Source organism: Pocillopora verrucosa, chromosome 1 (genome assembly GCF_036669915.1).
Source record: "Pocillopora verrucosa isolate sample1 chromosome 1, ASM3666991v2, whole genome shotgun sequence".
Taxonomy (NCBI): domain Eukaryota; kingdom Metazoa; phylum Cnidaria; class Anthozoa; order Scleractinia; family Pocilloporidae; genus Pocillopora; species Pocillopora verrucosa.
Genome location: NC_089312.1, coordinates 23,859,628 through 23,883,660, shown reverse-complemented (window position 1 = coordinate 23,883,660; position 24,033 = coordinate 23,859,628). Strand labels below are relative to the sequence as shown.

Genomic DNA, 24,033 nt, shown 5'->3' with positions numbered 1-24,033 from the left:
TCACTGAAGTCAACTACAAATAACCTGCAGTTTCATCATGATACAAGTTAGTTGACTTTTTTGACAAGTGAAATACATAATTCAAGAGCTAAACCAATCGTAGAATATTGTGCCTGTTTTTTCAAAACACGATTAACAAAGAATTCTTAAAATTTTAAATCTCGTATCGTTGTAGTGCAGGTAGTTTTATCGCCTATATTTTGGATTCCCTTTTCAAACTGCATAAAAAACAAGCTTTAATAGATGCTTTTAAAGAGATCTGACAGCCAAGTTCAGATCCTTTTCTGGCTGGCGCTAGATGCCTTTTGATCACTCTAAACAGTGTTTAATCTTAAAAAAATCTGTATCTTTTCAGATATGCTTGAAAAAGTATCTTAGGCTTTTCATAGTCAGAAGTCAAAATTTTAACGACTTTCACCTTGAAGAAAAAATAATTGTGGAGATACTTTTTAATGGAGAAAGCGATAGAAAACGTGTCGCTTATGCAACTTCCCTTTCTTATTTCAAAATTTCCCTCCTACACAAGGTACTGAGATCAGTTTTAAATAACTACAAAATATATAATATAAGCTTGAGAGCTTCAATATTGACTTCGTCTCCGTGAACGAACCAGTGATCAGGAACGGCAGACACATTCCTGATCTTTAAAACATGTCCTTTACATGGTCTTTCGCAAGGTTTTCGTGTACTGCTCCAAGGTCTTATTTTCGTACTCAGCCGTTTCATGGAGAGTCATGAGCTTCTAGTTAGAAAAGAAAATCACTGGAGGTACTGATTGTTATAAATGACAAAGCAAGAAAAGCTTGTAGATTATGTAACTTCTTGTTACATAATCTCCTACGCGCTTCTCTTCGTGCCAACAGGCACGCTTCATTTCGTGCCGCTTGAGGTATATTTCAGAACTCCTTTATCCCAATGGTAATGTTGAACGTACATTTTTTTCAATCGAAGGAAGAAAATCTGAGTTTTTTTCTCAGCTCTGATGCTAATATATATGATGCAAAATGGAAAGAGTGAGCTTCTTGATTAAAGATTGGTGTAACTGCATCCGTGTAGACATCTTCCGGAAAACGATTGAAACATTTAGAATCCTACATAATGGTTATTTTTGTATGCCTTTCTGTCAGTATTTTTAGCAGTGTTGAAAATATCGTGAAGCTCTTCGTTGAAGGCACAGTATTTTGAGGTAACGTGACTTTGGTGCTTTATTTTTGTTTATTCCACTTTTGCTGACGTCTTAGTTTGCCCAAGTTTGCTTACGTCACAGTATTAAGCGTCACTGATATTTGTTCGAAACGTTTCGTAAGCCTCAGGTACTAAAAGTGCATAACAATTGTGTATACTAATCATTATTAAATGGATATATTTAGTTTGAGTCTTCTAACCTAATAATCCTGGCCGGTTCTCGTGTTCAGATAGACGTTTTCAAACAATAATCAATCTGAGAAAAGTGAAAAAACATTTGGCGAAACCGTAACCGAGGTTGACAAAGGAGTGCTATAAGATGTTTTAGCGAAGTACGTCGTCATCGGTTTACAAGCTAAACGAGATACAATATGATCGTATTTTAATCCCTCGGTGAAATCTTCAACATAACCGTCTCAGGAGCGCAGGTGAGAACAAACATAACTTCAAACTTCATTGGAACCTGCAAAAGACGAAAGCTAACTAAATTCCCAAGACTCAATTACAACGATACATGACCAGGCCCGGGTTGTTCAAAGCTGGGTTAAGATAACCCAGGGTTAGTGTGAAATCTGATTTTAGGTCTGAAAGTTTTAAGAGAAAGTTCAGTTAAAATCTTTTTGCTTGCAATTTCATCATTGGATTTCCTAAAAGTAATAGGGAAGATTTTTCCTTAAAAAGGATTTTTGAACAAAGAAATAAAGAAACCTAGATTAAAATTTAACCCCAGGCTAGTGCTAATCGGCCTTTGAACAACTGGGCCCAGATTTAGAATGACTGACTCTGTTGTCTCACACATGACATGTTGTGTACTCTTCTAGGTGCCTGTTACATGTCGTTTTTATTTCTTGTAACTGCATCGTGCTATGAAAATTTTGTTTTAAACGGGTAAATCGACATATTGCGAAACTGAAGAACATTGTACTAGTGTCAAAATAAAGTAGTCAAGGCGATTCCTCGAATAACGGGAAATTTTTTTCTAACATTATGGATAGATCTACGATATTTAAGAAGCTTCGGTAGCCTCCCTCCTTACGCGTGTATATAAACTCTTAGCAGACGTTGAATTATCAGTCAGTGGCTATATACGTATGAACATACATAGAAACAATTTTAAACCGCGAAAACCAACAAAACAACATTACAAATGAGACCTTAGGTAGGGACAGCTAAACAGGACGAAAGAAAGAAGATGTATATTTACCGCTGTCCTCTCAGTCTTTTCCAGCTTATACTTCTTTAGTAATCTCACCAGGGTCAGCTTAATTTCAAGCAAAGCAAATCGCATTCCAACACAATTGTGTGGACCGAATCCAAACGCCATGAATGCATAGGGATGACGCTTTGCTTTCTCTGCCTCTGAGAACCTGTCGTAATGGAAGTATCATCATGCTTGAGACGAGGTTACCTATAATAACCAGCGTGCTTGACGCCGGCTCAAAAATTGTGAGCAGAGGCCTACACCCAGGTCACTGGTTTGAGTTCTAGGCGAGACACCTAAAATCTCTTATCAATCAGGAATATGGGTAGTATTGCATGGTGAACTAACAGGAAACTTGACAGAATACTGGGATCCATCTGTGAATGATCAACATTCCATCAAGGTAAAGATCCCAGTACTCTTAGTTGGTTTAAGCTATTGTAGCTTTGACAGAAGCTGGCCTTGGCAGAAGAATAATTTACAAAAAAAATATTTATCAATTATTTTCATTTAAACATGCCATAAACAAAAGCTCTCTTGCTAAAATGTTGAGCTTGAATATCATCTTAGATTACGCTCACCTTTCTGGGTCAAACTTTTCTGGCTCCGGCCATATCTCCGGATCATGGTGAATTGCATAACACGGAATCGTAACAGGCAATCCTTTAGGAATGTGCAGCCCTTTTATAGTGCAGGCCTCCATGCAATCTCTCTGAAGACTGACGCAATGATGAAAAATAACCTAAAGTTACACCTGAGTTTTCTAAAGAGACTGTGGTGCTGCGTCGGTGGGAGAGTATAACAGGGTAATTTAGTGTTATCAACTGATTTGAAATTGGCCACCGTAAAGAGTTTAAAGGCTGACGTTTCGAGCGTTAGCCCTTCGTTAGAACGATAGGAAGGGCTAGACGAAGGGCTAACGCTCGAAACGTCAGCCTTTAAACTCTTTACGGTGGCCAATTTACGTTTTCATCTCAGCTGATAACACTAAATTACCCTGTTAATCCCCAGAAAGCCTTTTTGATAGAGGCCAAATCACGGGCGTAGAATACAAGAGAGTGCAGCCATCGACCTTTCAAAGAACTAGTTGAGTGGTATACTCGCATCATGTAATAGTCTTTTTAAGCACCTTGTTTTTCCTTTTAAACTTGGATAGTTTGCTTTACACATCCATTTGGTCAAACTTTTACCATATGCAGGTTACATTCTAGAAGTAAACGTACCCTAAAAGGGGAAGTGATTTGTATTGATTTAAACCAAAGTAATTCCAAAATTTCGTATCCACTATTTCATTTACTCACACGAATCCTGGCGGGTACATCCTAATTGCTTCATTAATAACCATGTCAAGGTATTGCATGTTATGGAGCGAGTCATAAGATGGAGATTCCTACGAAAACATAATTCATTTACGAGAACTCAAAAATCTAATCATTCGATTCCTACTATTACGTTAAACAAATGTTTGGTTTATTGACAGAAATTTTACACACTCTGAGTACTTACCTCATCTCCAGGCCACATACGGTCAATCTCGTCCCTCAGTTTATCTTGCACGTCCGTGTGAAGAACGAGTTCATAGCAAATGAAAGCGAGAGTTGTACTGGATGTGTCATATCCAGCGAGAAGGAAAGTTAGACATTGTGCCTTAATATCATCATAATCAATTTTTTCTCCTCCTGTTTCATCCTTTGCATCCAGCATCAGTTGCAGTAAGTCTTTCCGCTAAAAGCAAAGGAATGCATGGATATCAGTGTGAAAGGAAGAAATCGTTTTTATTTTTCAATTATCCTTTTAAGCATTTTTCCATGAAAATGGAAATGGTTTCTTGGTCATTAGTTTTCGCAAAAGTATACCAGCATCTAATTTATCACGACATGTTCGTATAAAAACGTGGCAAACGGGATAAGAGTGCTTCTGCAACTTGGTGGCTGACATAACTTCACCATTGATGGATACGAGCCACGATAATTGAAAACCAGAGAAATCGTTTTATTTGCGTTTATGTTTAGCAATTACGCATAACGCATTCGGTTTTATGCATTCTCCCCGACAGTTTAAGGAAGGATAGGAGCTATAAATTCGCCACTTATCATTTTATACTGAGTGCTGCTCTTTGTCATAATGGTAGCTACTTACGGGTACATCATTACTGTCCTTTGCGGCAGTCCTTTCAGCGATGATATCGGCTGATATGGCAAGAATTTTTTCGAAATCAAACGGATCCTGGAGGTTATTCAGTATGTGTTCTCCAAATGGTAACAGGACTGCAAATGTGTGATTAAAGTAAAGAAGTCGTAAGCACATGAAAAAGTGGCACATATAGGGGAAAATAAATCCTATGGCTTTCTGCTGTTTGGCCAATAGGTACCATAATACAACGGGTGTGTGATGGTGTGTTCCAAAAGACTATAATTTAACTTCTTTTCTGTGGCCGATATTGATAAGCAGAGAGCTTCTTGATAGTTTCTAAACGAACTAACAAAAAAGTAAGGAAAAAAGATCCTAACACAGTAATCCAACCAAAGGGTGTGGAGCCATGGCCTTCTTTGCTAACTCAGTGATTGGATCATTTTCAACAGTTTGTGTTTCTGCTTTGACTCCAAATGCTGTTGACAAAATCACTTCCATAGTAAGACTTTGGAGCCACCTGAATGTAGGGGAAAAAAAGTTTGAGATAAATAACGAATTCTACAGGTACTCATTTTGTAAATATAATTTGTCAATTAGGAGAATCTAAAGGGTCTTTCTCTTCAAGTATTACTCAAGTCTTGAGACTATTATTAGTTTTCATAGATATTTTATGTTCTCTGTTCAAACTGTGAATCCAGAAAAGTTACTTAAACAAATTAGAAGTAGTTGCCATATTCATGCACTAACCTTCGCGATTTATTTTTGAACTCATTTGAACCGAATCGTCACATCACATGATGATTAAGGTTTGTTCACTTCGGTTTTTCCTTCTACATTAATCATTTTAAATTGAGTATACTATAATGACCTATGAAAATCAATGGTCTCCCCTGTCTTGGAAATTCTGTCCACTTTCTGCATTAAAATGCTAATCGCTTCGTTCATAAAGGGCATCATCTGCAAGAAAGGTACGTATACCAAAATCAAATCAAATTTTCGTGACAACTACCATCGCTTTCAAAAACAACTTAATTTTTATTAGCAGAGGGAAGGAAAAAATAAATGATCTGCCCCGTATTGCCTATTAATACAAATTTAAAAATAAAAACGAAACTTGCCTGCTTCATCTTAGCTGCACTGAAAGTTGGAGACAAAGTAGACCGTATATCCTTCCACTTCTGACCACTTACAATTGTTAACATTCTGTCATATGGCTTCTTAAGGTCCTTCATCAATTTCTGAAATTGTATGTTACAGGAGAATGTCATTTCTATCTTGAATTCAGTACATTTTAGGCTTTCATTAGCGTTTAGTTAAAGAATATATTGTATATGAGTTAGATTATGTAAGGCGCTAAAGCTTTGTCACACTCTTAACGATGATGATCATTTGCTTCAAATTACAGCTTTCATCAATGTTGCCTTTTCCCTTGCAATACAATATTAATTGCTTTTCTAGCTAAGATAATAGAGAGATGAAAAAAATCAGAATATCTAGTTATGTTCATTCGTGCTGAAAAATAACTAAACCAACCTAACCTTTACTAATGTGTCGCGTAGCAAAAAGGGTTTGATCTATAAATGAGGAAATTGGAAAAATATCATTATTACCTTTCGATCGTGAAATTTCGGGAATTCTTTGACAAGGATCTCTTTTATCATATCTAGATCAGCAACCACCATGAATGGCTGACGAAAGATATAAACTCTGCAAAAAGATGATACGATATGAAAAATATGATTTAATGTTGGAACATTTCGCAAGCCAAAACCAAAGGTGTCTCAGAATTTTTCTTATTTATATTCTATTCTGAAAGAGGGTGAGTCTAAGAAACAAAAGAAAACAAAGAAGAAAATATATTTTGAAATAACTTATGGGGACTATACTTAATGCAGGGTGCATAGGGGAGCCCTACCGGCCGTTTTGGTTTAGGAACTATTGTAGTTTCTACGGCCAGCAACCAGATTGAACTTTCTTTCACCATCATCACATCATCATCATCAGCAGATGCCAATTGGTGATTCGTTTATTTTACTTTTTTCAACAAAAACATTAAAATACATACCCAAATATCTTTCCATATTTATTGTACCATTCCATTTGACACTTTGGGATGACATTTGGCTGCAAAAAAAGTAAGTCAGTACACCGTTACGGGAGAATTTAAGTCATAATTCAACCCCCTCATGGACTTGCGATGGCTTGATGATGGGCATAGTTAAGATAAAACAGCCTCAAGATACATGCTGGCTAAGTCAGCTTTGAGTTGAAATTTGTCAATGGTTATTAGGAGTGATGCCTCAACAGGCCAGCAGGGTTCTATGTCATTAATAAACGGTTCTACCAATCGCTAAAGATGCGCCCGCATCCAACAATTGCAAGAGAGATTCCCCCCCATTCGTACAACACTCTCTTCTTGGCCAAGAAAGTGCAAGTTTCCGCTCCGTTGTTCGATTTCCTGTTCTTTCAACTTGAGTACATGCCACCGTGTTATTGTTTGGAGTTTGCAATCAGGCAAGCCATTTTGCGCCTTCCACAAGACTACTTTTGATTTTATCAATGATAAATTACTTCTTCACGTTAAGTTAAAGTTAACATTGCCCGTCCATCCGATCATTTTGGCCCCAGTTCTTCGAAGGGTGTATGGATAACGCTTCCCACTGGATAAAAGCTCAATCCTGTGGATAACGCAGTACGTTTTTTGAACACTTATCCGCTAGGTAGGGATTTTACCAGTTGGATAGCGTTACCTGCCCTTTGAACAACTAGGCCCTGATGAAAAAAAAAATTAAGCCAACCAACTTACATTAAAGGAGTTCTGTATGGCGTTGCCAAAAAACGGAAGAGGTGTTGGTCCTCTGATTCCGAGTTTCTTGAAAACAGTAAACGGTGCAACACAGTATCTTGGAAAGGTAAGATAACAGTAACTTAGATATCAAAATTGTAGCCATGAAAGTTTGGCCATTAAAAATGGCTTTTAATTTAACTCTGAATTCCTACGACTGATAACTAACTTAGTGGTCACCAAAAGGAGATAAATTTTTGAAATGTTGATGTATCCTTTTAAACAAATGTTGCCAAGATTTGTAACATGAAAAACGCACATTTCCGTTTCAGTGTCATCCGGGAAGTTACTTTTGTAAAGAACTCGAAAGTTATTTTTCCAATGTTGCGTGACTTTTTATTGTCTAACAAGGGATTATTTACATACGTTCAATCTCTAAAAACAATGGCGTCATTCAACTTTCTGTCCATATCGTAGAAGCTCATACACCACCTTGATTTCATGTAAGGCTTCTATTCACCGCTTGATTGGAGCCGCGAAAAATGCTTCGAAAGTTTAAAATCAAATCAGTTATTAAGGTAAAAGTAAGTTGCGCATATCTCGAGCGACAAACACTCTTAATACAGCCAAAACATTGATTCTCAACACCCTTAATTGACTCTAACTACTTACCGATAAAACAGAATGATTAAAAGTCCAACCAACAATGTAATCCAGTGATCGTATGCATACTGTACTGTTTCTTGGAGAAGGTTTGTCATCTCTACTCGTTTTGGAAACTGAATAAATCTAATTTGGTTGCAGAGTCCAAGAATCTCGTTCTTCTGGTAGAAAAAGCGACGGCAGTGCCAATATAACTTTTTACCAAAGATGTTTAGTGGTAGGCAACATCCCTCAGGTGATTCTGGTATCAAGGGTCTCCTTTTAACCTGCAACTAACTTGGCAAAATGCAACATTGACAACATAGTTTGCATATGATAAGTGTATATGCAAATTCCTCAATTGGTAGTAAAGCTGATGTAACACAAGGTAACAATGTCACGATCTTTCGTCACAACTGACGCACCTGACCCGGTTAACTGACTCGTTAACAATATTCCACTCACTGTTTTCTTTCTAGCTTTGTGGTAGATGTATGATGTAAGAAAAGATGTACTAAGTCCTTTCTCATATCAGAACGCAACTGCACCCCGCACCAATTGATATCGTAAGCTTTGACATCTTTATTCAGTTAGTAGTATTATTAAATTATTCATGATATCAAGCAAACGTTTTGTAACATGGTCTAAGACATTCCACCTGAAACATGAAGCAAGCTCATTTCATCGCCAATAAAATGTGATTAGTAGCTAGAGCCAATTTTCCAACCATTGATAAGAAAGAGACCTGACAGACTCAATGGCAGATGAGGATTCTAAGAGCTTTTATTTAAGTACAAGTTAATCGATGAAGAGAAGTGATCGCAATCAGAATACGCCACTCTATGACGGTATACACTTTATCTGATCATCCTTGTTCAACTGGATAGACATCCGAGCTATGGGTACTTTAACTAGAGTGTTATTGAAAGGGGATCAACCATAACAATATATATATTTTTTCAAATAGCTGTCGTAGTATTTAAACGCATTTAATGTGGAGTTCAACTAGATTTATTTGTGATCTTAGTACATTTTTTTAGTATACACCTTTTTTCCTTGGGGGCATAGCGTAGATTTAATATGTACTTGTCTCATTTGTAATAAATGTTTTTCATAAAGTTCACTAATAGTACACTACTAGCAACTTCTTATAATACTCTAGATTGGTTGTTACACAGGTAAATGACTCATATCTAAAAGCCAGACAACGTTTTCACCGTTTTACAAAGTTGAAGAAGACAATAATATAATTGTGTTTAATCCCTTGGTGAAACCTTCAACATGATTGTGTCAGGAGCGCAGATCAGAGTAAACATGACTTCAAACTTTATTGGAACCTGCAAAATCAAAGTCATTGGAAATTTCGTTGACAAGTACAAAGATGTACAACTCATAGGATATTGAAGAGCTGAATCGATTTTGATTCACGCATCTCTTTTTGCTAAAATATATCAGTGAACATTGTTCAGCTACAGTATCAGTTGATGCCCAGTTCACAATAGAAACCAATCAAGTAATTAATATTTCATAGACGTTGTGCTACGTTTCAGCTCTACTTCGTCGATCACTATCAGTTCACCCTGTTTCCAAAACATTTGATGCTTGTTTTTAGTCGAGCACATTTGCGCTGCTCCTAGACAAAACGCTCAAAAAGGTAGAGTTTAAGCTTTTTTCGTGCATATAAACACGTGGATACAGGTTAAATCCAAGCAAAACACAGTGGTGAAATGATGGATAAGAGTATATTGGTAGAAAGCTGATCATTCTGACAATACTCGAAGAAATGCATCAGAAGACCCTCAGATGAAGACAACTGAAAAAAGGAAAAGAAGATTTTCACTCACAGCTGTTTTCTCGGTACGCTCTAGCTTGTACTTCTTCAGTAATCTAACAAGGGTTAGTTTTATTTCCAGCAAAGCAAATCGCATTCCAACACAGTTATGAGGACCAAACCCAAAGGGTAGAAATGCATAGGGGTGACGCTTTGCTTTCTCCGCCTCTGTGAACCTGACAAGAATAAAGCATTATTATTATTATTACTATTAGCAAATTGGATTACGGTTTGAGAGTAGGTTTGGGCTTGCGCAAAGAGGGGTAACCGGTAGGGTACTTGTTCGGTACTTGTTGGCGAAACTGACCTGCCAGTGATAGGTCAGTGTCACCTACAAGTCATTTCACCAAAAGGTCGTCTCGCCCAGAAGTCAACTCGTTCACAGGCCAGTTTCGTGTACAAGTCATCTAGCCTACCGGTCAGTTCATGCACGAATCATCTTACGAAAGGCTTACCTTTCTGGGTTGAATGTTTCGGGTTCCGGCCATATCTCCGGATCATGATGGATTGCATAACATGGAATCATAACTGGCAATCCTTTAGGAATGACTAATCCTTTTGTAGTGCAAGCCTCGTTGCAGTCTCTGTGAAGTCTAAGGCAATGTGAAATAAAATGAAAAAGTAATTCTGTATTATTAAACATCTTAATCAAAGCCTTCTTTCAAGTATGCGGTGGCGGGGATGAGGCTAAATGTTAATTCTTTATTTAATGTCCCAACGCCAGATGTTCGAATCAGTTTGTTTTGAGTGCCATGTGGACGCATTATGAAAATGTCGAATTCTCGAACGCAGCCAGAGTAAGGCATATAGCTTACTACTACGGCTTTCTCATTATTATCTCGTGCACCTTTGAGTTCGTGATTTGTGATTTTCCTTCCTATCACCATCTCTCCATGCATGTTGTATATATATGACCCTCTGGGCTTGCTCACGCTGTTGTAAAGGTTTGACCACGTGCATGTGACAATCCTGCTGTATACTAGGCCCAATAACCTAACCCTTTTGCAATACGATGTCCAGACTCCTACTAGCATTTCTTACCATCTATTTTAATTACTTACGCAAATCCTGGAGGATGCATTCTAATTGTTTCGTTAATAACCATATCAAGATATTCCATCTTATGAATGGTGTCATATGATGGTGACTCCTGCATTTAGAAATTCAAAATTAGTGAACTCTTCTCGGATGGCGCGCTAACGTGCTTTTGGTTTACTGATTAAAATATCGTCAACCCCGATGACGATGTTCTGCGTGTCTGAAATTATTATGGGATATGGCACAAGTCTCCTTTGTGTATTTTGTGGTTGTATTCCATTCAAGGGAAAAACTACTTTATCCATGATGAAAAGGGAGAGGTTTTCGTCAAACGTTTAGGTCTAGCAGGTCTGAAATATCGTCATTCAAAGACAGCGAGTTTTAAATCTTTTTGTAAATTCTTTTTTGAAATAGGCCAACTAAAAGATTCAGCGTTGGGAAGACAAATGGGATGGCCAAATGTTAGGATTAAGTTTTGTTGCGTACAAGAACCTGGTCCACTGCAGATATTCGTGCTTGACGTGTCCAACGAGAAGTTACTTTAGGCATTCAGTGTGAATTTCGAAGTGTTTGAAGAGTTATTGAATAAGTCTGTCATATTGATGTTCCAATGATATTTACCAACCTCGTCTCTGGGCCACATACAGTCGATTTCGTCTCTCAGCTTGTCTTGCACATTTGTGTGAAGGGCGAGTTCATAGCAAACAAAACCCAGAGTAGTACTGGAAGTATCGGAACCAGCGAGAAGGAAAGTAAGACACTGTGCTTCAATATCAACGTAATCAATCTTTCCTCCTCCTGTTTCGCCTTTTGCATCTAACATCAATTGAAGAAGATCTTTTCGCTGAAAAGAATCAAATGAACTTTTCATCGGAATGACACTCTTGCACTATTGTGCAAAGGTAATATTTCTTATTTGTTTTGTCCCGAATTCACAGAAATACACAGATCTACTGAAACGTGGTACATAATTTCATTTCATGTTCACGATTTCTCATTAAAACAGAAATAAGAATGGATTTCTTATAAACATAGTACGCGCACTTGTTCTGCTTTTTTTGGAATGAAAAGGGAAAAGTTCTGTATACGGTTTCCTTCAAATTCTTCCCGTTCTAATTCCACGATAGAGACAAACAGATTGTGAATAAGTACCCGAGAAAACGATAGGCTGTTTCACATTCATGTAAAGGCTTGTTTGCCAGTTGTGATAGTTATCCAAGCTTTTTGACTGACTTGCTAATACTTTTATGCCACCAATTTAAAACTATCTGACTCCTTTACTTACAGCCGCGCTTTTCTCGCCCTTTTCATCTCTCCTTTGAGCGATAATATCAGCTGATAACGACAAAATCTTCTCACAATCAAAAGGGTCCGGTAAATTATTTATAATGTATTCTCCGAATGGCAGGAGGACTGAAAAGATAATATAGAAGTGTTAGAGTATTAGAGTGGTCAGAATAACCACGTACGTACAAATATGTCTGATGGTTGATTTATGTTTTTTGGTAAGTAACTATGTCAACCCTAACAAGCAAATTTCTTCCTTCAATATAATGCTATATTTTCTTAGAAGAACGTTGACATGTTCATAACTGAAACAAAAAGAGGCAACTGAAGTAAATAAAATCCTCACACACTAATCCGAGCAAAGGGTGTGGAGCCATGGCTTTCTTTGCAAGCTCGGTGACTGGATCATTTTCAACAGTTTGTGTCTCAACTTTGAGTCCAAATGCTGTCGAAAATATTATCTCCATGGTGAGACTCTGAAACCACCTTAAAAATTAGAACAAAGCATAGATTTTAAATTATTTACAGATAGCTATTTTGTACCTATACAGAGGATGATTAATTTGAAGATTTTTGATAGTGGGACAAAGTTGTGCTGACTCGACAGAAGACTCTTTGCTGTGCATTTATTTAGCTAACGCCATTCTTATCAGACGTTTTACATAAACGTTACGTGATCTCTGCTCAAAGGCGTAAAGTTAGCTTAACAATTTAATTTAGGTAGCCTCTGAGTTCAGACTTCTGAAAATGTTGGAAATTTTTCAACAGTGAATTATGTGTTCAATTCAAATTCTTTTTTGCCACCTATGTCATGTGACTCTGCAGTTCTGACCTATGGAAATCAACGATTTCTCCTGTCTTGGAAATTCTGTCCACTTTCTGCATAAAAGTGTTCACTGCTTCGTTCATAAAGGGCATCATCTGAAAGAAAGGTTTCAGAAATGAGGAACAAGTGAGTGTCACATGGTTACAGTTTCGTCCATATTACCTTACTTAAATGCATCTACATAGTTTTCTTAAAATTCAAAATTAACTTGCCTGCTTCATTTTAGCTGCACTGAAGGTCGGGGACAGCGTGGATCGTATATCCTTCCACTTCTGACCACTGGCAACTTGTAACATTCTGTCATAAGGTTTTCGAAAGTTTACCAATTTCTGAAATCATAATTTAAAAAACTGAATAAGACTGACTCATAAGGTTAGAATTAAAATCAGTCTGTTCGTATTGGTTTTGTGACATATATTGTGCATGTATATACATGTTGATGATTTTTCGTGTTGAGGTCATAATAATCTTGCACCTAAGTTGTACCGATGAGAAATTGTCGAGTAACGTTTCTGATAAATGGTGCATTGAAAAAAGTAACTGTGACAAAGTATCGTAAAAATTTCTGTGGTAGCGTTAGAAACGATCCCAACAGGTTTGTACGAGAAATTTGACTTTCTCACCCCTGATCATTTATCATTACTGTTGAGACAGGGCCGAGGCTAAGAGTTACTTACATATGGCCTTGTTTTATTATTTGGGTGAGGCCCCTCCTTTATTAGTCTAATAGCAGTATAGAATTGTTGATTAATGGTTCGTGAAGAACAAAGGCTTTTACAATTTTTTTTAGATTTACCTTCCGATCATGAAATTTGGGGAATTCTTTCACGAGGATGTCTTTTACCATATCTGGATCGGCCACCACCAGAAAAGGCTGACGAAATATATATATGCTAAAAAAGTTAAAAAAGGGAACTGTTAGTATGGGTAATCACATGATTTGAGTACAATCTGAAATAAATGAGCACGAGAAAAATCATGTTCTTACGTATTAATAATATACATGAAAAAATACGAGATAGCTTATCATAACTATGCAGAAGCAAAGCGCGCGCATCAAGTGCAGAAAAAATTTATTCAACCCCTGCAAGTGAGATTGTGCGTTCGGTCAAAACAACCGCGTACGATCAAAACAATTATATACGGTGATATTTTCACAGCTTTAATTAAGGCGCAAAAAAGTTCAAAGTCCGGTTAACAGTTCAAGGAATTGTTCAGTCTGGCTTGTTACTTCTTTGCACCGAATTAATCTTCTTCTGCGTTAAATCCCCTGAAAACTGCATTTATCTTAACCAATCAGAACTGAGTAATTGTAAATGTGTAAATATTAGCTAACTCAATTGCGTGTTAATTCGGTAGTTTAAAAGGTTTCTCGATATGTTTTAGAATGATTGTACAATTTTTAGCATGCTGATCTCTAAATAGAAAGCCATTCAACAAGTCACGATAGCCTTTTCTCGACTTATATATGTCACGTTTTCTCGTGTAAATGACAGAAGCTATGGCCATGACGTTCTGTTTGATTATAATAACTGTGGTGTGATTTTGAATGGACGCTCAAGTATACATACCCAAACACCCTCCCATATCTTTTACACCATGATATCTGACATTGCGGGACAATGCTTGGCTGCAAAAAGAAAAGTTTACACTTTTAAAAATGAATGGGAATGTTATAAAATTCAAACCTCACCTATATCGGATTGGGTATCGGCCAAAGAAGGTATTACTTGGAACCAGGTACTTTCTAGTACCGATCAGTATACAGGAGGAAGAGAATTGCAATGCTTTATTTGATTGTGATTTTTGATCGCAATAATTTTTCACCCGCCCTCGTTGTGTTCAGGACATGAAACTGCAATTGCGCCATCCAGCTTTTTCTTTAAAGCTGGTACTTTCATTTCCTATTATCAATCATCATTTTGAGGAGAATGTCTAGTAACGCTTTGCTTGATTATGAGTTAATTTTTTGCGCGATATCCCTTCGCCTCCCTCTTTTGGAATTTTCTCGACTGGCCTCTATGTCTTTCTTTGCTCGATTCATTACTACGGTAAACAAAAAAATTGGGATTAAGTCAACCAACTTACATTAAATTGGTTCTGTATGGAGTTCCCAAAAAATGGAAGAGGTGTAGGTCCTTTGATTCCAAGTTTCTTGAACACAGTGAAAGGTACAACGCAGAACCTTAACAAAATAAGATATTCCCGAGTAATCGCCTAGAACCATCAGCTGTCCCAATTGTGGCGAAGAGCTCAGTGGTTAAAAATTTGTAGTGTAATTTCATTTTAAATCGGAAACTACAAAGTAGAATATCATCTCGTGAAAATGAACTCAGAGCGCTCTTTTCCTTTTAAAATTAAGTTGTCAGATTTCTGACGTTGTTGAACGGGGACCTACCTTATTTTGAAAATAGTGCGTGCGTGACTTCCGCTCTTGTCACGAACTCGGAGGCACCCTTTGCCCTCGGATAATTTGCATAGCCGCGTTAATCCAAACGTGGCCGCAAACACGAGGCGTATAAGATTTTATTCCACGCGCATTTTAGTGGCAAGGGTTTATACTCTGATATCCATAATGTCTCGCTCACAACACAGTGAATAAATTTTCAAAGGTCCTTTGCGTTCACGTCAGAACTCTAACTTGGAGACCGGTGTTCATTGGTCTTAATTCCACTGGTTTCAAAGTGAGAAATTACGTTACGTGCATTTAAATAATTGGAGTCTGAACCTTCGATTTTGCCAAAATCTTATTTACGAGTCCCAATATCCAAAAGAAAAGTATTGGATCAGCGAATGATATGCAACTTGACTGAGTGTCTAATGGGTCTAACGTAATGAAGGCAATGAAGACGTGTTACATACCGATAAGACAGGAAAATCAGAAATCCAATCAATAGTGTAACCCAGTGGTCACTTGTAAACTGAATCATTGTTTGTAGAAGGTCGATCATCTCTTCTTGTTCTGGGATTAAAGGCGATCACGTTTCGCTAAAATTCGGAGGAAGATGACTAAATTGAGAATCTTCCCTTTTCTTCTAGCTGTATTGCATAACATCAACGCAAGGCAGCGAGGTGTTGCATGCAAATATCTCGCATAGCCCTGAATGCCTTGGCATGCCTGAACATGTGATCAAGTCAAAGGGTGGTGGATGGTCAATAGAGGGAAGAAAAAAAACCTCAGAAATTTAAAATTTGTAACTGATAAAAAAGAAACGCATGAGAAGCGAGAAGTGATGATTCTAAAATCAAAATTAGTTTTTTGGAATCTTAACCTCGCTAAATTTATCGCGGATCCTGATAAAAGAGACGGGTATCTAATTCAAAATTGTAGTTGCGAAGACTGTATCCTATTAAAAAAGCGTTTAATCAAAGCACAGTTATCGCAAAGTATTGTGGTCATATACATAGCCGTCTACGGTAGTGAATAACATTTATTACCAGCCTCCGAGCTCAAATCAACTCAAAAGCAACTCGTCCTTGAATAGTGCCCCTAACATTAAATTGAACATTTCTACAGTTCCTTTTGGTCTACAAAGATTTTATGTACACAATTTCTCTGCACAAGCGTATTTTGACACTTTAAATACCGAGGAAATCCGCCGAAACATGATCGGTTTTCATCGTGAGTGATTTTGCCATAGTTCACCATTTTCTTTTCTCTATTAGTATACATATATTTATTATCATGTCTTGCCCTTCAAAGATCTGAGAGAATATAATACATGATGTATTAGTATTTACCACACAAGTAAATCGTGCTTTTCACGTGCGCTGATCGGCTAGTTCAGAAATGAATAGCAACGTTCAATTCTCCTCCGAACAAAACCCAGCGTCAAGAGTTAAATTTCTGATCATTTTTCGGTATATTGGGAGAATCAAATCACTTTTTGGTATCTGTGTGGTGTATACTGAAACGATCATTCACCTCAATGTTGGTGAATGTGGTGTATATTTACCTCTACTTTGGTGAATAATTTGTTAAATATTGTAGCTGGCAGCAGTGAATTTCTCACCATAAGTTATACATGGAATATTACTACGAACGCCTCCACATCAATCTGCAGTGATGGAAAAAATTGGTTTTTCCTCCTTCTACAAACAGTTTTCTTTTGAAAAATTTAAGTTGCCTGACTCAATTACATTGTACTTGCTAATATTGTGCAGGCAGCGATCAAAACCTTGCTTTACTCCCTCTTGGAAACTCGTAGCATGATTTTCCCCGGAGGACACGTAAGGGAGAGAGCTACTGCAAAATTCAGGGGAACCTGCAAAAGAGGAAACAAACAGAGATCCTACTTGCATAGAAATGATATGAATATTACAAAAGTAACGGCTTAAAATGGTAAGCGTATAAAATTACATATCTTTGCGTCTAACTTTTTGTATGTATCATAATTCAATCGGTAGACTTAAACCATCCGCAGATTCGATCCGCAGATCTGCATCGACACGAATTTTAACTTTAAAAGTGTTTTCCAACGTGAGTAGTCAATGGGTTTTGGCCGAGATTGCTCTTTCTGTTGACAAGGTACAAAGCAAACGAGAGCTGTCGCTGTAAGGATTTAAATTGTAACTAAATTGTAGTCAAACTTACCGCTGTTTTCTCGGTGCTCTCTAGATTGTACTTCTTCAGTAATCGCACCAACGTCAGCTTAATTTCCAGCAAAGCAAATCGCATGCCAATGCAATTTCGGGGACCATAACCAAAAGGCAGGAACGCATAAGGAGAACGTTTTGCTTTCTCCGCCTCTGTAAACCTATCAACATTAATGAGTCAACAGGAATTAAGACGAGCTTTTTCCGAAAAGAGGGAATTATCTGAAAACCTTTGCGTCAACAGCGTAGGCAAAACCGTACAAAAGCCGATCTCTTTAAAAAAGATCAAAGAGATCAAAATGACCATCATGGCAATAGGTGAAAGACTCTCAATTGTTCATGAGGGCTGGGATAAGGCGGAAGAATATGAGGAAATAATATTCGGGGATTCTTCATTCCGATAACTCTGAGCCCTGAAGAAAACACTAAACAAGAATATTTAGAAATGCCGACGTCATTTTCGCACCTCTCCGGATCAAACCTCTCTGGCTCCGGCCAAAACTCTGGGTCATGATGGATGGCATAAATTGGTATCATGACGGGCAGTCCTTTCGGAATTTTAATCCCTTTGATGGTGCAGGTTTCATTACAATCTCTCTGTGTCCTGGGACGGAAATCAAGTAAATTAGACAAAACCTAGTAGATGTAAACACAAAATACAGCTATTTCGAGAAGGTTGTCGGAAAAAAGGACAAAAGTGCACGCGAGAGTAATGGGCTCTTGTATGGGTACGTAACGAGTCAACCGACTGGACATGAATAGTCTTAGCTGAGTACGAAACGACCAGTAACCCTATTCTCGTACCAGTTTTCTGTTACGCTCGAGGTATGAGGTTGACATCTGTTGTTACGTTATTTTACATTCTATTCTATTCTGAATACTTTTTGTCCAATTTTCTCTGCACTTTCCTCTCACTTTTCTCGAACATTCCACGCGCTTTGAACGCACTTTAATCGCGCTTTAATCATACTCTTCTTGCACTTTTTGGGTACTATGTTAGCATATTTCCTGCACTTTCCCCGCACGTTTACCGCGCTTTTATCACACTTTGAACTCAATATTCTCCTACTTTTCTCACACTTTCCCGGCACTTTCCTCGCACTTTTCTTGCACCTCCGTTCGCTGGAAAACGGAAGAAACCAAAACCACAACACAGACAAAAGGGCGCCTTTTCAGCAGAAGGCGCGATAACCTTGAAAGGTTATTCGGGTGTCCGCTATCAATGAATTTAAATAAATTCGTCAAAAACATTATGTATCGTCCTTACAGTGACTTTTTCTAAGATTTCTCTGAAATCCTAAGCTCAAGAAACCGTGATAACCTGAAAACTACTCACGATACCTTTCGGGTCGTCGCGTGTTGTAATAGCTTTTTTCCGACAACCTTTCTCGAAACAACTGTAGAACTAGCGAACCGACCACGAGTCTGTAGATAGCTAATGGGAGTAAGGCTTGTGCCAGTAGTATCGGTGATAAGGGTCTTAATCCAACTTACGTTAAAGTTGACTAGGACTCAGAAATCCCTGGAATATTTAGACATCGCAATTTCTTTCAACAAAAAAATTTTTTCAAGCAATCATTTTGTCTTGATCTACATACATCAACCTGACATTAATTTAATTTCGTATCGCGTGACTTTCCTTCGTCTATAATAAATTAAATCTCATCATTACGAGACTGGATAATTTTTGAATTCGCGCCAATGGTCGAACATTGAAAAGCTGTCTACTAAGCGGGGTAGTAGAGATTGTTTTTATACTTCCTATACGCACATAAAGCCCGGGGGATACATCCTGAGTGCTTCGTTAATAACCATGTCGAGATATTCCATCTCATGAAGGACATCATAAGACGGTGACGCCTGAAAAAAAAGAGAAGGTTAAACGGGGATATCAAAATTGCAAATTGCATTTGAAGCCTTCTTATGTTAGGACACAAAGATCAAGAGGGGAGAATAGTAAACTAAAAAGCTCGAATATCTTTTAGCCAAGGGATCTGTTTGTTTCTATCGTAATGAAAACCGTTTTATGCCCTTGGCAGAGCTCTATTACGTTATGCGCTAAAACGGCTTCATACCTCGTCTGCGGGCCATAGACGGTCAATTTCATTCCTCAGTTTGTCTTGCACATGCGTGTCAACAGCAAGATGATAACAAACAAAGCCCAGAGTGGTACTTGTTGTTTCATAACCAGCGATAAGGAAAACCAAAGTCTGGGCAATGATGTCTTCATAGTCAATCTTTTCTCCCCCTGTTTCGTCTTTCGCATCCAGCATAAGTTGCAACATGTCTCCTCGCTGAAAGAAAGCTATTTTGGTAAGCCGTAACGACAGCTTCTGCATCAAAAGAACTTGTTATTCGCGTGGGGCTGTATGCTCAAGTCTAACTCTTCATTTTAATTTAACCCTTTAAACCCAAATAGTGACTGGCTTATAATTTCTCCTTACAGTGTCACCCTTAAATCAAATATAAAGGCCATGAGAATAAAGGAAACGATTACCAATTTAGAGGCTCTCACAATTCTCCCTGATAATACAATAGAAATTGCGAAGAGGACAGTATGGAGAATATGTAAACAGTATGGAGACAGTATAGACAGTATGAACAGTATGGAGACAGTATAGACAGTATGGACAGTATGGAGAATATGTAAACAGTATGGAGACAGTATAGACAGTATGAACAGTATGGAGAATATGTAAACAGTATGGAGACAGTATAGACAGTATGGACAGTATGGAGAATATGTAAACAGTATGGAGACAGTATAGACAGTATGGACAGTATGGAGAATGTGTAAACAGTATGGAGACAGTATAGACAGTATGGAAAGTATGGAGAATATGTAAACAGTATGGAGACAGTATAGACAGTATGGACAGTATGGAGAATATGTAAACTAATGCTGAGGTGTAAAGGATTGCGCTTCATAGTTTGTTACTCACCTGTGGTTTGCTTGTTCCGTTTACTTTCGTCCTTTCAGCAAGAATGTTTTCAGCAAGAGACCACATCTTCTCAAAATTAAATGGGTCCGGAACGTACTTGGATAACCAGTCTCCAAAAGGCAGAAGAACTAAATAACAGAGCGAATGGTTTCAAAATACGCTTAATATCAGAATACATTAGCACGGGGAATGGTTTCAGGAACGCTTCAGTATATCAACCTTCTCTAAGTCAGAGATACAGTTTCCGGACCTTATGTTACGTTGCGTTTACGCTAGAGAGCATTTTTTCCAACGTATTAAATGCTTTCCTCAAGGCTAAGAGGTTGAAGGGAATTCAGATCTTACACAGAACGCCAATGATGGGATGTGGTGTTGTTGCTTTTCTTGCCATTTGAGTGATTGGATCATTTTCATCAGTCTGTGTTTCTGCTTTGACTCCAAACGCTGTCGACAGAATTATTTCCATGGTAAGACTCTGGAGCCAACTATGGGATAAAATATATTCAGGTTTAATAACCCTTACTTTAGAGGTGACCTCAGCAGACGCTGTGCTCTATTTAGAACGGGAAAAGGGAAAGAAGAATGACGAGGGCTAATACATTATTGAGATAAAATTATATTCGCTTACATTGTATTTCAGAGCCCTAATACACGAGTAAATCAGGAAGGATTCGCATAAAAACAAGATCACCTGTTGAAGTCAACAATCTCTTTTGTTCTTGAAATATAGTCCACTTTTTTCATAAGTGTTCCCACTGCTTCATTCATCAGCGCCATCATCTGAAAAAAAATGTGTAATATAAGCATTCTACAATCGATAGTAAACATCTCTCTAATGTTAAACTTGATGCATGGTTATTATTTTTTAGTGACAAATGTGATTTACAATATGGTCAAACTTTTAGTTCAACGATTTACTTGATTTCTTCAATAAGTTCAAAAGGGTTCTTTAAAATCAATTTACTCTAAATCAATTTAATCTATTGTAAGCTTTATAATTAAATCTGGTCATTTCGCCAAAAAATCATAAATTTAAAAACATTTAACTATATAAACGGTTATGGTTATGCAAAATGCTTCGTTATTTCATTCAATTAGTTATATCCTAAAAATTACAGCCTCTATCACTGAGATGTGCTTCATACTGAATGTCGTTCAAACGTTTCCTTTTCATAAAAACCTTCGTTAATCATCATTCTAGTGCACAGAGGTTATTTAATTTTGAGTCTGAAATCTACGTACCTGTTTCATTTTAGAGGCACTGAATGCTGGTGACAGAGTACTTCGAATATCCTTCCATTTTTTACCAGTAACTATTGCCAACATTTTGTCATAGGGTTTTCGTAATTTTAAGGAGTTCTGATGATAAAACAGACGACATCCTTTCAAAGTGAATGTGACATCAAATTCTTGACACTTGATTGCTGTTGCTTGATCTAACTGCATTTAGAACGTCCAAGAGTCGTGAACACTAGTCTTTGCCTGGCTGCAAATGCACTTCAGTAAAATAGTGTAATTGCCATTACAAATCCCAATTCCTCTGTTCACTGTTGCTTGGCAATGCAAGAGCACACACGGTGTCACTTTGAATGTGAGAGGGGGAGAGGTAAGGAGGAAGGAATAGAAGGAAAGAACAGAGTATCGTGTTTGGAGCACAGTCTGCTGTGGGAAAGCCCTGATGATTTTGTGTTTGGTTCTTGGGACGTACCATGCACTGGTTATTAATCTACTCTACGATAACACTACCTTTCTATCGTGAAATTTGGGAAACTCCTTGACAAAGACATCTCTGATCATTTCCGGATCAGCCACCATCAGAAAAGGCTGACGAAAAAAGTACATCCTGACAAAACCAAGAATACATATGACTTCACATCACCCGAAACAATCCGTACGCAAATAATGTCTTTAAACATCCAAAGTTCTATGTTGCATGGATTTAGCGTATCACCATTCCAAAAGATATGTCATCATATTGGACTCGAACAATGAAATTGGCTCCTGATTAACTTACCCAAACACCCTGCCATACTTCCTACACCACTCTCGATGAAGCTTCGGAGCAATATTTTGCTGTGAAAAGAAACCAACATGCTAGAGGTTTTATTTGATTTCAACAATATCGTGAAATTAAACTGTCCAGTTTGGTCGTAATCAATAAATATGCTCCGACTCGCCCCATCCTAAATAAACAAATGATAATTAATCAGCGACTTACATCCAAAAGGACTCTTCCTGAATTTCCCAAAAGTGGAAGAGGTGTGGGCCCTCTGATTCCAAGCCTCCTGAATAAGGTGAATGGTGCAACACAGTATCTATTGATAGAGAAGAGTTAATTAAGCGGTCGCAGATAAGTTCGTTGGTACATTTACCTATTTATTGGATGAACAAGGTGTCACGGTTGCGTGACCCATGAAAATAATCCGTAGAAATTCATAGCAATTCCAAAATACCAAGTTCTGATACAATTGAATCCATGATGTGTTATCGGTGGACATTAAGCAGTTTAGCAATGCATCGTCTCTCACCTACCGGTAAAACAGAAGAATCAGGAAACCAGCCAAAAGTGTAACCCAGTAGTCGCTCGCAAACTGAATTATTTCAGCCATCTTGGATGCACTTGTGTGCAGCTGCAGAACAGCGTTGCCTTGTTGGTAGAGGTGGCTATACTCGTCTGGAGTAGAAGAGATTCGTTAACCTTATTTTCAGTTGTTGCTCTTTGGAACTCCTTTTCTCCCAAACGCAAGATTACGTGCAATCGAAGCCCAGGGAGATCTGGAACACATCCTTACAGCTCCCAATTTAACAATAAATTAAAACACATTTGATACGTTTTATGGTTGGAAGACTTAACACTCAAAGTAAATCAATTCTTACTTCACTGAATTGATGTTGTCTGCTACACAAACTGGCTGAAGTGCGTTTACAGGCTTGTGATCAACTCTAAGATAGTGAGTATTATACATGTCCGTGCATGGCAGGACCATAAATAGAAGCTTTCAACGGTATGTAAATTTTGTAATGATAGAGGTTTCAGATATCGATGTCACGGTAGACGAGCCAGAATTGCTATTTATTTTTAATATCTAGGAGAAATGCCCGGGTGGCTCTGCTCATATTTTAAGGGGTATACTTTTCAGTAGATGCGTTGTGAACGAAAAGGGATAAGTGAGTTTATTCTTCCAAAGTAACAAGAGAGTAACGGGTTCTCAGTTTGCTCTGACGTCAAAACCGCAGTGCGTGAAATATAATGCAATGATTTCCACGCGCCTGAATGATGCAATGTGCGCAAATGAAAGAGGATGTCCTTAAACCAGCGAGTCGAAATTTTATCAAGCGGTTCACAGCGGTTGATCGTTCCCCCTTTGTAAACTTGACTTTCCGTGACCTTCCAAAGTAACTTTCTGACATTAGACCTACGGCCTACAATGTCTCTCATACAAGAATACGGTTGGTGAACATTAATTCTGTCAAAGCAGAAACCGCTTAAGAAAGTTAACCTTTGTGATTCCTGGAGGTTTTCTAGAAAAACCGTAGATACGCTAAACAACTTTGATGGAAAAATGA

The 24,033-nt window shown here is 37.8% G+C and overlaps 1 protein-coding gene across 1 annotated transcript; it reads right to left on the bottom strand.

The window, feature by feature from the left end:
* Positions 1-539: 539 nt before the first annotated feature.
* Positions 540-23,447, bottom strand: LOC131796741 (uncharacterized). Its single transcript, XM_066162178.1, has 40 exons — positions 23,344-23,447; positions 22,999-23,140; positions 22,685-22,781; positions 22,481-22,539; positions 22,213-22,309; positions 21,709-21,825; positions 21,158-21,246; positions 20,812-20,951; positions 20,467-20,594; positions 19,600-19,818; positions 19,296-19,384; positions 17,991-18,128; positions 17,519-17,685; positions 17,056-17,193; positions 15,791-15,890; positions 15,017-15,113; positions 14,500-14,558; positions 13,725-13,821; positions 13,141-13,257; positions 12,935-13,023; positions 12,449-12,588; positions 12,101-12,228; positions 11,441-11,659; positions 10,839-10,927; positions 10,233-10,370; positions 9,791-9,953; positions 9,221-9,283; positions 7,977-8,239; positions 7,326-7,422; positions 6,585-6,643; positions 6,130-6,226; positions 5,638-5,757; positions 5,388-5,476; positions 4,897-5,036; positions 4,526-4,653; positions 3,893-4,111; positions 3,688-3,776; positions 2,968-3,105; positions 2,390-2,552; positions 540-1,648 (listed from the first exon to the last, which is right to left on the bottom strand). The coding sequence occupies exons 2-40, from the start codon at positions 23,073-23,075 to the stop codon at positions 1,568-1,570; spliced, it is 4,737 nt and encodes a 1,578-aa protein (XP_066018275.1). The 5' UTR covers positions 23,076-23,140; positions 23,344-23,447; the 3' UTR covers positions 540-1,567.
* Positions 23,448-24,033: the final 586 nt, after the last annotated feature.

Coding starts and splice junctions, on each gene's coding strand:
- LOC131796741 (XM_066162178.1), bottom strand. CDS start 23,075: ATGGCTGAAATAATTCAGTTTGCGAGCGACTACTGGGTTACACTTTTG. Junction 20,952..21,157: donor GAGATTGTTGACTTCAACAG/GTGATCTTGTTT, acceptor TTTATCCCATAG/TTGGCTCCAGAGTCTTACCA. Junction 5,037..5,387: donor GAGACCATTGATTTTCATAG/GTCATTATAGTA, acceptor CCCTACATTCAG/GTGGCTCCAAAGTCTTACTA.